This window comes from Salvelinus fontinalis, chromosome 12 (genome assembly GCF_029448725.1).
Source record: "Salvelinus fontinalis isolate EN_2023a chromosome 12, ASM2944872v1, whole genome shotgun sequence".
NCBI lineage: Eukaryota > Metazoa > Chordata > Actinopteri > Salmoniformes > Salmonidae > Salvelinus > Salvelinus fontinalis.
In genome coordinates, this window is record NC_074676.1 from 35,840,483 (window position 1) to 35,854,764 (window position 14,282).

General features: G+C 41.6%; 1 protein-coding gene across 4 annotated transcripts in view; it reads left to right on the forward strand.

The window, feature by feature from the left end:
- LOC129867251 (phosphatidylinositol 4-phosphate 5-kinase type-1 gamma-like) overlaps window positions 1-11,772 on the forward strand; it is a 96,841-nt gene extending 85,069 nt beyond the window's left edge. For all 4 annotated transcript variants that reach the window (XM_055940533.1, XM_055940534.1, XM_055940536.1 and 1 more), the window contains one exon: window positions 5,862-11,772. In XM_055940533.1, coding sequence (XP_055796508.1) covers window positions 5,862-5,864 — 3 coding nt within the window. In that variant the 3' untranslated portion in view covers window positions 5,865-11,772. The remainder of the gene's footprint in view (window positions 1-5,861) is intronic.
- Window positions 11,773-14,282: the final 2,510 nt, after the last annotated feature.

Sequence of the window (14,282 nt, forward strand, 5' to 3'; positions counted from 1 at the left end):
TACATTTTGATTTTTTTGTCAATGGCTGACACACAATACCCCATAATGTCAAAGTGGATTTACAAATAATTTAAAAAACTGAAATGTCTTTAGTCAATAAGTATTCAACCCCTTTGTTATGGCAAGCCTTAATAAGTTCAGGAGTAAAAATGTGAATAACAAGTCACATAAATTGCATGGACTCACTCTGTGTGCAATAATATTGTTTAACATGATTTTTTAATGACTGACTCATCTCTGTACCCCACACATTTTTTTCTAACCTTTATTTAACTAGGCAAGTCAGTTAAGAACAAATTCTTATTTTCAATGACAGCCTAGGAGCAGTGGGTTAACTGCCTTGTTCAGGGGTTTGTCCGCTCGGGGATTCGATCTTGTTACTAGTCCAATGTTCTAACCACTAGGCTACCTGCCGCCTTAACTGATGCTGGTACAAACCGATGCTGGTACGTACAGTGCATTCGGAAAGTATTCAGACCCCTTGACTTTTTCCACATTTTGTTACGTTACAGCCTTATTCTTCATCAATCTACACACAATATGGCGCCGGAGGAGCTGGCTGCCATTTTTTCGGGCTCCAAACCAATTGTGTGATTTTTGTGGGGGGTTTTGCATTTTGTGTAACTTATTTTGTACATAATGTTTCTGCCACCATCTCTTATGACCGAAAAGAGCTTCTGGATATCATAACAGCGATTACTCACCTCGTACTGGACAAATATTTTTTCTTTAACGATTCGAATGCGAAGGATTTACTCAAGATACCGGATCAGGCCCAAATCCCCATCATTCACATGAAGAAAAGACTCCGATACAGGGGACGCAGGTCCAGGTGCCTTGTGGGAATTCGTCAGCGAGTGGGTAACCCGCCTCTACCATCCGTCCTATTGGCCAGCGTAGAATCATTGGATAATAAACTGGATGTGTTCCGATCAAGACTATCCTTCCAACGGGTCATTATAAACTGTCATATCTTATGTTTCACCGAGTCATGGCTGAACGACAACATGGATAACATACAGCTGGCTGGGTTTTCGGTGCAACGGCAGGACAGAACAGCGGCCTCCGGTAAGACAAGAGGTGGTGATCTGTGTCTATTTGTCAGTAACAGTTGGTGTGCAAAATCTAATATTAAAACTTCTTGCCGCACGGATCCCTTTTACGGGATCATTTTCGTAAACAACCGCTGAATTGGCAGCGCGCCAAACTCAAAAATAATACAAAAAATATTTATAATCATGGAATCACAAGTGAAATATACCAAAACACAGCTTAGCTTGTTGTTAATCCACCTATCGTGTCAGATTTTGAAAATATGCTTTACAGCGAAAGCAATCCAAGCGTTTGTGAGTGTATCAATCACTGCTAGAAAAGCTAGCCTTAAATTTGCTTGGTCACGAAAGTCAGAAAAGCAATAAAATTAATAGCTTACCTTTGATAATCTTCGGATGTTTGTACTCACGAGACTCCCAGTTACACAATAAATGTTATTTTTGTTTGATAAAGATTAGTTTTATAACCAAAAATCGCCATTTGGTTTGCGCGTAATGTTCAGAAAACCACAAGCTCGTTCTGGTACTGAAGGGCAGACGAAAATTCTAAAAAGTATCCGTAATGTTCGTAGAAACATGTCAAAGGTTTTTTATAATCAATCCTCAGGTTGTTTTTAACATACATAATCGATCATATTTCAACCAGACGGTAAACTGTTAAATTCTACAGAGATAGAAAATGTCGAGCCAAATCTCTCCTGCGCAGGAAACAAAGGACACCTGGTCATCCACTGACGCGTTTTGATAAATCTCACTCATTTTTCAAAATAAAAGCCTGGAACTCAGCCTGGTCACAGCCTGAGGAAGCCATTGGAAAATAAATATGGTTGATACGCCTTTAAATGGAGGGGCAAGCAATGGAACAAGGATTTTTTTTTGTTAAGCACTTCCGGGTTGAAGTTCCTCAGGTTATCGCCTGGAAAATCAGTTCTGTTATACTCACAGACAATATTTTGACAGTTTTGGAAACTTTAGAGTGTTTTCTATCCTAATTAGTAAATTATATGCATATTCTAATATCTGAGCCTGAGAAATAGTCTGTTTACCTTGGGAACGTTTTTTTTCCAAATATAAAATTTTTGCCCCCTAGCTTCAAGAGGTTTTAAGGAAGTCTCAAGGTTTTGCTCGCCTGAGGTAGAGTGCCAGCATCGGTTTGTGGTGGTAAATAGACAGCTACGAAGAATATAGATGAACTCTCTTGGTAGATTGTGTGGTCTACAGCTGATCATGAGACACTCTACCTCAGGCGAGCAAAACCTCATCTCACGATAAGCTGTAGACCACACTATCTACCAAGAGAGTTCATCTATAGTTTTCGTCAAACAAGAAAATGCTCATCCAGAGGCGGTAGATTGTGTGGTCTAGAGGCCAGGGATTTTAATGCAGGGAAACTTAAATCCATTTTACCTAATTTCTACCTACATGTGCAACCAGAGAAAAAAAATACTTTAGATCACCTTTACTCCACACAGAGAGACGCGTATCCGACCATAATTATATCCTGATTCCTGCTTACAAGCAAAAACTAAAGCAGGAAGCACCAGTGACTCGCTCAATACGGAAGTGGTCAGATGATGCAGATGCTAAGCTACAGGACTGTTTTGCTAGCACAGACTGGAGTATACCACATCAGTCACCGGCTTCATCAATAAGTCCATCGATGACGTTGTCCCCACAGTGACCTATGTACATACCCCAACCAGAAGCCATGGATTACAGGCAACATCCACACTGAGCTAAAGGGTAGAGCTGCCGCTTTCAAGAAGCAGGACTCTAACAAACCATTAAACAGGCAAAGCGTAAATACAGGACTAAGATGAAATCCTACTACACCGGCTCGGACGCTCATCGGATGTGGCAGGGCTTGCAAACTATTACAGACTACAAAAGGAAACCCAGCCACGAGCTGCCCAGTGACACAAGCCTACCAGACGAGCTAAATTACTTCTATGCACGCTTCGATGCAAGCAACACTAAAGCATACATGAGAGCACCAGCTGTTCCCAACGATTGGATGATCACGCTTGCCGTAGCCGATGTGAGTAAGACATTTAAACAGATCAACATTCACAAGGCCGACGGATTACCAGGACTTTTACTCCGAGCATGTGCTGACCAACTAACATGTGTCTTCACTGACATTTTTAAGCTGTCCCTGGCCGAGTCTGTAATACCTACATGTTTCAAGCAGACCACCATAGTCCCTGTGCCCAAGAACACCAAGGTAATCTGCCTAAGTGACTACCGACCCATAGCACTCATGTCTGTAGCCATGAAGTGCTTTGAAACGCTGGTCATGGCTCACATCAACACCATCATCCCAGAAACCCTAGACCCACTCCAATTTTCATACCGTCCCAACAGATCCACAGATGACGCAATCTCTATTGCACTCCACACTGCCCTTTCCCACCTGGACAAAAGGAACACCTACGTGAGAATGCTGTGCAGTGACTACAGCTCAGCATTCAACACCATAGTGGCCTCAAAGCTCATCACAAAGCTAAGGACCCTGGGACAAAACATCTCCCTCTGCAACTGGATCCTGGACTTCCTGATGGGCCGCCCCAGGTGGTAAGGGTAGGTAACAACACATGCTGATCCTCATTGCCATGCTGATCCTCAACACAGGGGCCCCTCAGGGGTACGTGCTTAGTCCCCTCCTGTACTCCCTGTTCACCCATGACTGCGTGGCCAAGCACGACTCCAACACCATCATTCAGTTTGCCGACGACACAACGGGGGTAGGCCTGATCACCGACAACGATGAGACAACCTATGGGGAGGAGGTCAGAGACCTGACAGTGTGGTGCCAGGACAACAACCTCTTCCTCAATGTGATCAAGACAAAGGAGATGATCGTGGACTACAGGAAAAGAGGGGAGACCACGCCCCAAATCACATCGACAGGGTTGTAGTGGAGCAGGTTGAGAGCTTCAAGTTCCTTGGTGTCCACATCACCAAAAAACAATCATGGTCCAAACACACCAAGACAGTTTTGAGGAGGGCACGACAAAGCCTGTTCCCCCTCAGGAAGCTAAAAGGTTTTGGCATGGGTCCTCAGATCCTCAAAAGGATCTACAGCTGCAACATCGAGAGCATCCTGACTGGTTGCATCACTGCCTGGTACTGCAACTGCTCGGCCTCCGACCGCAAGGCACTACAAAAAGTAGTGCGTACGGCCCAGTACATCACTGGGGCTAAGCAGCCTGCCATCCAGGACCTCTACACCAGGCGGTGTCAGAGGAAGGCCCAAAAATTGTCAAAGACCCCAACCACCCCAGTCATAGACTGTTCTCTCTACTACCGCATGGCAAGCGGTACCGGAGCGCCAAGTCTACGACCAAAAGGCTTCTCAACAGTTTTTAACCCCAAGCAATAAGACTCCTGAACAGGTAATCAAATGGCTACCCGGACTATTTGCATTGTGCCCCCAACCCCTCTTTTACGCTACTGCTACTCTCTGTCACTTTAATCATAACTACATGTACATACTACCTCAATTAGTACGACTAACCGGTGCCTGTATATAGCCTCGCTACTATTATAGCCTCGCCACTGTATATAGCCTCACTCTGTAACGGCTGTCATATTCTTCCTCGGATGAGGAGAGGCGAGAAGGATCGGACCAAAATGCAGCGTAGGTGGAACACATGAATGATTTATTAAAGCAAGACGAATATGTAACACACTTGAGAAATTACAAAACAAAAAACGACGTAGACCGACCTGAACATATGAACTTACATAAACACGAAGAACGCACGAACAGGTACAGACTAGAACAAACGATACAGTCCCGTGTGGTACAAACACTAACACGGAAGACAATCACCCACAAACAAACGGTGTGAACAGCCTACCTTAATATGGTTCTCAATCAGAGGAAACGTCAAACACCTGCCCCTAATTGAGAACCATATCAGGCAACACATTGAACCCAACATAGAAACACATAACATAGACTACCCACCCAGCTCACGCCCTGACCATACTAAACAAATACAAAAACAACGGAAAACAGGTCAGGAACGTGACACACTACTGTTATTATTCAGGTTAGGGCCGGTAAGTAAGCATTTCACTGTTGTATTCGGCGCACGTAACAAATACACTTTGATTTGATTTTAGTCCGGGGTATTTTAAGAAATCTAAGCTGCAGTAGTAGTAGAAGCTCAGAGCTGTAGCAGGCTGGTTGACCCTCCGTCAAAGTCCACTGCACTGGTTTACGGCAAGAAGGAAGTAGCTGTGAATGGAGATGTCACTTCCACCCCTGGCCCATTATTTCCCATAGAGAAGACACATACACACACACACACAACTGTCACTTCCACCTCACCATGAGACAGGAGCTGCCAGCAGAATAAGTGGAAGCAGAGCCTGTGGGACATGGAATTACAGTGCCTAGTGGAAGGAGACTGTCTCTTGTCTCAACATAGATTTATACAAAATGTAAAAACAGTCAAGAAACTGATTTATACAAAATGTAAAAACAGTCAAGAAACTGTTTTGTTGAGCGGATCTTCATGATTAAAAATACTACCTTTCTCTCTTTCTACCCTCTATTTTATGTGTTTGTCCTCCCTTGCCTGCCTTATGAATTATTGATATATACCTTTGATAAATAAATGTACTTTGATAAGGGTTATACCCCAGTTATACAGTGCTGTGGGGGAATTAATAGATTTTATTTGATACTATTGACATGAATATGTGCCAAATATTTACAACCTCTATTCCCCTTACAATTTCTCTCTCTCTTGCTCTCTCTCTCTCTCTCTCTCTCTCTCTCTTCTCTTCCACCAACAGTAAACACTCCTCCATAGAGCTGAGAGGAGAATGATTCTGTGGAGAGAGGAGCCATCAGATTGATCCCCAGGCCTTTGAGTGTCAGGCAGCAGAATGATTCCAGTCCAGACCTGTATTTTAAACCATGGATACAAAAGCAGAACAGACGAAATACTGTGAGGAAACCCCCCTAGACGTCCCGTTATCATTGTGTTGATGATATGATCCATTCCTCTCCTTTCACCCCCACCTACCATAAGAAAAACAGGACCTCAAATGGCTAGGCTAGCATGCCCCATGAGAACAGGGGCGTTGAGTCGTCTCTGTTACTCGCCACACATTCCCAACGGTTGATTAAGTCAAATGGTCACATGTATAGAATTGATATTATATTCATTTATATTGTTTGCTTTTTCTTTGTTTTTTGTTTAGTTTCTTTATTTTCTGAACTTTTTTCACAATTTTTTTTACATTTCCATAAACAGAAAATTTATCGCTAGACTGTGTTTCACAAAACATGATTTTGTGCATTTTTATAAGCCTACTGTATTATTTTACAGGTTTATTTTTTAGTTTAGTATTTATTTTGACATTTCTATCACAGTATTGCTACACTTCCCATACACTCCTGCTGAATGCACCTCTCATGAGTCTCCAAGCCTCAAAACCAGATCATTGCAACACTAACTAATATTTGTAACGGGAGTCTAGTTCCTCCTCCTCGGACGAGGAGGAGGAGTAGGGATTTGAGGACCAAAATGCAGCGGGTTGTGAATACATAATGAATTTATTGCAAGACGAAGACAAACACGAAAAACACTTGAATAAACTACAAAACAAATAAACGATGTAGACAGACCTGACTTGAGAACTTACAATAGACGAAGAACGCACGAACAGGAAACAGATTACATACATAAACGAACAAACCGAAACAGTCCCTAGTGGTGCATAGACACAGACACGGAAGACAATCACCCAACCAACAAACAGTGTGAACAGCCAACCTTCATATGGTTCTCAATCAGAGAAAAAGTCAAACACCTGTCTCTGATTGAGAACCATATAAGGCTAATTACAAACCACCTAAACATAGAAACACAAAACATAGAATGCCCACCCCAACTCACGCCCTGACCAACTAAACCATACAAAAATAACATAAACCAGGTCAGGAACGTGACAATATTGAGACATTGTCTATCATTTCAGAATCCTACATCATTACAATGTATTCCAGGACCACCCAGCTTTTGGATAAATGCAAAAAAAAAAAAAAAAACATTTTCCACGCATAATGAGTTATTGAGGTCTCTAAATATGAAATGAAATGCCAACAGTTTAGCAATCAAACTTTGACTCTGAATTTTAGCTCTGCTGGACATAGGTATTAGCCAGACTAGTAGCCTAACTCAAAGTCCTCCTGACTTCAGAGTCTGGAAAGGCTATTTTGGCGTCAGCACGATGCGGCGATAAGGAAGGGGATGTGCTTGTTTTACTGATTGGTTCTCTTCTGTGTTTTTCTCATTCCAACACCCACATGGACAGCCATTCACAGCTCTCCAATGCAACTGTTGAATTTTCAAATCGAAAACAACGTGAGGACTCAACCTCCCCAGAAAAAAAGAGAAGAAAAATACGTTTGAGAGAACCAATCAAAGCTCAGTACATTCAGGAGCACATTTCTGCACAAATACTGCATTTACAATGGCCTCCTTTCCAGACCAGTGTGTCACAGCTCTCCCTTGCTGTGAGTCACTTGAGTCGGGTCAACCAGGCTAGTGACCTTAGGCTAATGGATTGGATTACTTAGGACAAATAACAATATCATATCATAGCCAGAATTAATTCATACTTCTGTTATTTAGTAAGTGTTAATCAGAAAGGGAATTCAGGCTGCTTTGACAGCACTTTATGTATTAACCATCATTAGGTGTGAAAGTGATGTCTTTATCACAATCATCTGGCATAGGATTCATGTTTTTTTTAGTCTTTGTGGATTACATGTTTTAAGATTTAAGTTAGATTTTAAACAGTTTTATTGCTCTTTTTCGGTTTCACACTTGGCTGTTTAAATTAAAGTTGCTGTGTTTGTATGTCTGTGTGTGAGGCAAGGTGTCAGAACTTGTAAAATACTTATGATGTGCAGTGGCCAGTTGTAATCAGTTGTTAATGTCCTCAAGAGACCATAGCAGCAATATTTTCTACAATGCAGTAGTTGTAAAGTTACTTTTAATTGCCTTATATAGAAATTAAAATATTGATTTGATTTTTCATTGTAGTGCTGTTGTATTTATTAATTTCAAGTAATTTGTTCAATACCGTGGTTGTGCTCCTGAGAATGTGTATATAGAATTATAAATACATATATAAAGATATAAATATATTTTCAATTTGAATTGGAGAATATTATTTTTATTTGATTTAATTTTTTGCTGCCGGCAAGAAAAGATTAAGAGCAACACATGAATTACTGTACCATATGTTTTAATGAGTTGACAAAATGCAGCTCTATTTATGGTGTATAAATCACTGCTGTCTCTGTATGATATCTGTAACTGAAGAGTTTTACTGTACATGCAAATCAGTAGGGGTTCTTCCAACAATTTAGCTGTATTTGTGTGTGTGTTTTCAAATCGCTGTGTGCCCTCACTTAGGGAGAGTCTTTTACAGAGACAGCATGATTTAAAAATGAATAAGCATATCAGAAATATGTATAGTGCATTGGGAAAGTATTCAGAACCCTTGACTTTTTCCACTTTTTGTTACGTTACAGCCTTATTCTAAAATATATATTTTTTTAAATGTATCCCTCATTCTACAGACAATACCCCATAATGACAAAGAAAAAAACAGTTTTTTTGACATTTTTGCAAATGTATAAAAAAAAAAGAACTATCACATTTACATAATTATTCAGACCCTTTACTCAGTACTTTGTTGAAGCCCCTTTGGCAGTGATTACAGCGTTGAGTCTTCTTGGGTATGATGCTACAAGCTTGTGTAACCGATGTGAAATGGCTAGCTAGTTAGCGGTGGTGCGCGCTAATAGCGTTTCAATCGGTGACGACACTCGCTCTGAGACCTTGAAGTAGTTGTTCCCCTTGCTCTGCAAGGGCTGTGGCTTTTGTGGCGCGATGGGTAACGATGCTTCGAGGGTGGCTGTTGTCGCCCCTACCTGGTTCGAGCCCAGGTAGGGGCAAGGAGAGGAACGGAAGCTATACTGTTACACTTTGCCCACCTGTATTTGGTGAGTTTCTCCCATTGTTCTCTGCAGATCCTCTCAAGCTCTGTCAGGTTGTATGGGGAGCGTCGCTGCACAGCTATTTTCAGGTCTCTCCAAAGATGTTAAATTGGGTTCAAGTCCGAGCTCTGGCTGGGCCACTCAAGGACATTCAGAGACTTGTCCCGAAGCCACTCCTGCATTATCTTGGCTGTGTGCTTAGGGTTGTCCTGTTTGAAGGTGAACCTTTGCCCCAGTCTGAAGTCCTGAGCGCTCTGGAGCAAGTTTTCATCAAGGATCTCTCTATACTTTGCTCCGTTCATCTTTCCCTCGATCCTGACTAGTCTCCCAGTCCATGCCACTGAAAAACATCCCCACAGCATGATGCTGCCACCACCATGCTTCACCGTAGGGATGGTGCCGGTTTCCTCCAGATGTGATGCTTGGCATTCAGGCCAAAGAGTTCAATCTTGGATTCATCAGACCAGAGAATCTTGTTTCTCATGGTCAGAGTTCTAGGTGCCTTTCGGCAAACTCCAAGCGGGCTGTCATGTGCCTTTTACTGAGGAATGACTTCTGTCTGGCATGATTGGTGGAGTGCTGCAGAGATGGTTGTCCTTCTGGAAGGTTCTCCCATCTCCACAGAGGAACTCTGAAGCTCTGTCAAAGTGACCATTTGGATCTTGGTCACCTCCTTGGTGGCCAGCTCTATGAAGAGTCTTGGTGGAACCAAACTTCCTCCATTTAAGATTTATTTTTGGTACCCTTCCCCAGATCTGTGCCTTGACACAATCCTGTCTCTGAGCTCTATTGACAATTCCTTCGACCTCGTGGCTTGATTTTTGCTCTGACATGCACTGTCAACTGTGGGACCTTCTAAAGACAGGTGTGTGCCTTTCGAAATCATGTCCAATCAATTGAATTTACCATAGGTGGACTCCAATCAAGTTGTAGAAACATCTCAAGGATGATCAATGAAACAGGATGCACCTGAGCTCAATTTTGAACAAAGGGTCTGAATACTTATGTAAATAAGTTATTTTTTTATTTTTTTTAAATATATTTGCTAAAATGTCGAAACCTGTTTCTGCTTTGTCATTATGGGGTATTGTGTGTAGATTGATGAGGAAAAACAATCAATTTTAGAATAAGGCTGTAACGTAACAAAATGTGGAAAAAGTTAAGGGGTCTGAATACTTTCCGAATGCACTGTATATCTGTGTATATTCATCTATTTATACATGAGGATAAATAGGTGTGTGTGTGTGTGTGTGTGTGTGTGTGTGTGTGTGTGTGTGTGTGTGTGTGTGTGTGTGTGTGTGTGTGTGTGTGTGTGTGTGTGTGTGTGTGTGTGGACTGTGTGTTTGGACTCAATAAAGCAGTTATATGTCTATGAAATAGAGTATTTGCCCATGTTTCCAAAGTTGTGTGTGTCTGTGTACTTCCATGTCTATATAGCTGATGTTGGCAAGCAGGAAATTCCCTCCATGTGTCTCTCGTGCTACTGTTCAGCGTATACTGTGAAAAACAATCTTCATTGTGATGTGCTTGATTTTTGTGTGGCCTTTTCCCCTTAGCTTACAATAAAGCACACAGAAGATACATTTTAAGAGAAGCATATTGACCTGCTTAGTAAAGAATTCAATCTGTTCAACTGGTGAGAATAGCAACATGATCTTCAAGGCACAGTACTCAAGAATATATTCGATTTATGACATCTTATCTGAGCAATACTGGTGATGAATGAGGGAGTTAAAGAACATTTTTCATAACACTCAGGAAAATGTTACTGTAATTGGTCCTCATCACTACAGAAAAGTTTCTGAGGTTACCAGTGAGTCACTTATCAACTGAGCTGATTATTATGCTAAACCACAAATGAAGTTCATTACTAGACTGGTGTTTACACTTTTAAGTAGGAGGGCTACAGCTATAACAATACAATTGAATAGTAGGAAAGTGTTTAAATATGTTATGCAATCATGGTTTTATTATGTCAAAATTATAAGGCTCTTATGAAATATTTTGACATGTATTGATCCTTAATTTCTCTGTTCTCATGAAATGTAATACATGTTCTCAAAAGCTGTTTGCACCGTTACCTGCCCATATTGTGGCTATATGATCTTTATTTTGATTGTCTTTTTAAATTGAATTTTCTCATTGGTATTTTGCTTGAATGTTTTACATAAGAGAAAATATGCCCTGTGACAGTGCCATTTCATTAAAACATTGAGCTATATATCTGAGACCAGTGACATTAAAATGTCTTGTCAAATGTCTGGTCCCGTGTGTCTCAGTTGGTAGAGCATGCCGCTTGCAACGCCAGGGTTTTGGGTTGATTCCCACCGGGGACCAGTAAGAAAATGTATGCATTCACTACTGTAAATCGCTCTGGATAAGAGCGTCTGATAAAATGTAACCAAAAGAAACTGTCAAAGCGCTGGGATGATTCAATTGTATGTCCTTCTCTTAATTTATATGTCAATAAAAACGTGCGGGAAAACAAATAAAGTCATACAAAATAATTTTAAAAACGAATACCAACACGTCTATGTATGTCAATGCATTCACTACTGTAAATCGCTCTGGATAAGAGCGTCTGATAAATTACTAAAATGTAACTAAAATAAACGGTCAAAGTGCTGGGATGATTCAATTGTATGTCCTTCTCTTAATTTACATGTCAATAAAAAAAACGAATACCAACGTGTCTATTTATGTCACAGACGTTCTCATGATCAAAGTGCCAGAGCCAGAGGGCGGGAATGAACGAATGGAACGCTCGAATCGTACGTCAGGTTTCCTTGGAGAACGACAGAGCTACGTTTTGAAAGGTTAGCTAGCTAATGATATTTTATGATTTATAGGACTAGCACATTTAATAATGAAATCTAGCACATCCATAATTTGTCTAAAAATTACGATTAGAAGTCTCATTTTTTAATCTATAGCTATAGTGAGGGTTTTTCACCCTCTTTTGACATGATGATGGACAACGGAGACTTCACTAAAACTCTCCCCACATGGGAGGACCTGTCTTGCAAGGTTTGTTGTCCTCTCATGTTCCTTAGCAAATATTTGTATTTTATAATTCTTATTTAACTGTGTCTGGTTTGTTCCAGGGTCTTGGAGACAAAATGTCAAATGAAGGCAATAGTAGATGCTCAAGTCCAGCATCTGGAGTTGTTAGTGATGAGAGAAATCAACCCAGTGGTAAAACAAACACTGTCTTGATTTGGGCCTTTCTTTTGGAGACAGGTTCAACAAATTCCTATTTTTCTTTTTTATAAAATGTTAAAGGGTGTAATTCACTCTTTTATTTTCTAGAATGCTGCAATGTTATAATAAGACAGCTTCGTGATGAAATAGACAGGTCCAAAATGTCATACAAAGAAGTTGAAGCCATGGTCCATGCCCACATGAAGGTGCAGTATGATAATGATTGATGATGCATAGTTGCAAATCACTGTTTAAATAGTTTTTATGGTTTTCTTTTTGTATCCAGTAGTTGGCCATGGCTCTGTGATCTGCTGTGGAAATCTGCCTGAAAAACAAAAGCGTGTAATGTTTTATGTTCTCAGCCTATTTTGGATCAAATTCGTTCAGATGCATGCAAATTTGTGACTAAGTCATCAGCATTGGAGGATAGCTGTCACAGGAAAGACCAGCAGGACAAACACATTATCTTACATACCCCCTCCCTCTAAGAGTTCCTTTTGAAATTAGCGTTTACCCAAAACTGGGTAGGTACTGAAGTGTTTCCCTTTTTGATTTAGGACTGTGGTTTTTGATGTTTTTTAAATTTATTTTATTGAACCTTTATTTAACTAGGCAACTCAGTTAAGAACAAATTGTTATTTACAATGACGGCTTACCCTGGCCAAACCCTAACCCGGATGACGCTGGGCCAATTGTACGCCGCCCTATGATGTAAGGCTATAGGACAAGGTTCCCCAACTGGCAGCGTGGTTTTATTTGGCCAGCCAAGTTTTCTGAGCAAAATAATAAATTAAAAAGTTGGAGAAAAAAATGTGTGTGGAATTTTCATTGTTGGACATAATAGACTGTAAAAGAACACCAGGAAATCAGCTTTAAAAAAAAGAATTGTCCCGCAGCTGAATCTAGTTGATGATCCCTGCTATAGGATAATATTCATAGTCATGTGTGACCATCCTGTATTTATTCTCTGTGCTGTGTTTGACTGAAGGATGACGTGCAGAGCTACCTGATCTCATCCGACCGTACATTCCTACTCTCTGAGAACGATGCCATAAAATTGGAGCTCAAAGATACCAAGAGCCGACAAGAGACTGTGATCAAGAGCCTCCACCTGTCCCTCCATTCTGCTGAGCAGGAAAACAAGAGCTCCAAGCTCACATTCCAGCAGAACCTCAGGCTGTCTGAGGACAAGGTACACTCCATGGAGCAGAAACTCAAGGAGTTTGAGGGACAGGTCCTGTCTTTGCAGCACAATCTCATGGGCTCCAATGAGAGGACTCAGAGTGTGCAGAAAATCCTCTGGGTCTCTGACAAGAGGCTCCAGTCCCTTCAGCAAGACCTGGAGGAGTCTGAGAAGAGAGGCCAAAGTCTGCAGAAAATCCTTGGGGACTCCCAAGAGAGGACGCAGTCTCTGCAACAGAACCTGGCTTCCTTTGAGAAGAACATCCAGACCCTCAACCAGAACCTTAGCGCTTCAGAAAAGAAAGTTGAGTTCCTTTAGCACAATAACTGGAAGTCTGAGGAAAAGGTCTCTCTGCTGCAGCAGAGCCTGAAGTTTTCAGAGGAGAAGGTCTTATCCCTCCAACACAACCAGGGGGCCTCAGAGGAGAGAGCCCAGTCCCTACAGCAGAGCTTCAACTCCTCAGAGGAAAATCTCCAGTCAACGAAACATTGGCTCAAGGCTAAAGATGAGAAGGCTAAAGTCCTGAAGGAGGCTCTCAGATCTTTAGAGGAGAAGACCCAGTCCTTACAGGAGGCCCTGGGGGTCAGCGAGAGGCGGATCAGGGCAGCCAAGGCCCAGCAGCAGTCTCTGGAGAAATGCAAAGAGGAGAAGGAGGAGAGGATCAAGGGTTTGATGCAGATTCTCAGGGTTTCTGAGGATAAGCACCACAGCACAGTGCAGGACCTGCAGATGGGTCTTCAGAGGGCCAGGGAGAAAGTGGAGATTCTGCAGGATGCAATGGACAAGACTGAGTCTGGGCATGTGAAGGAGGTGG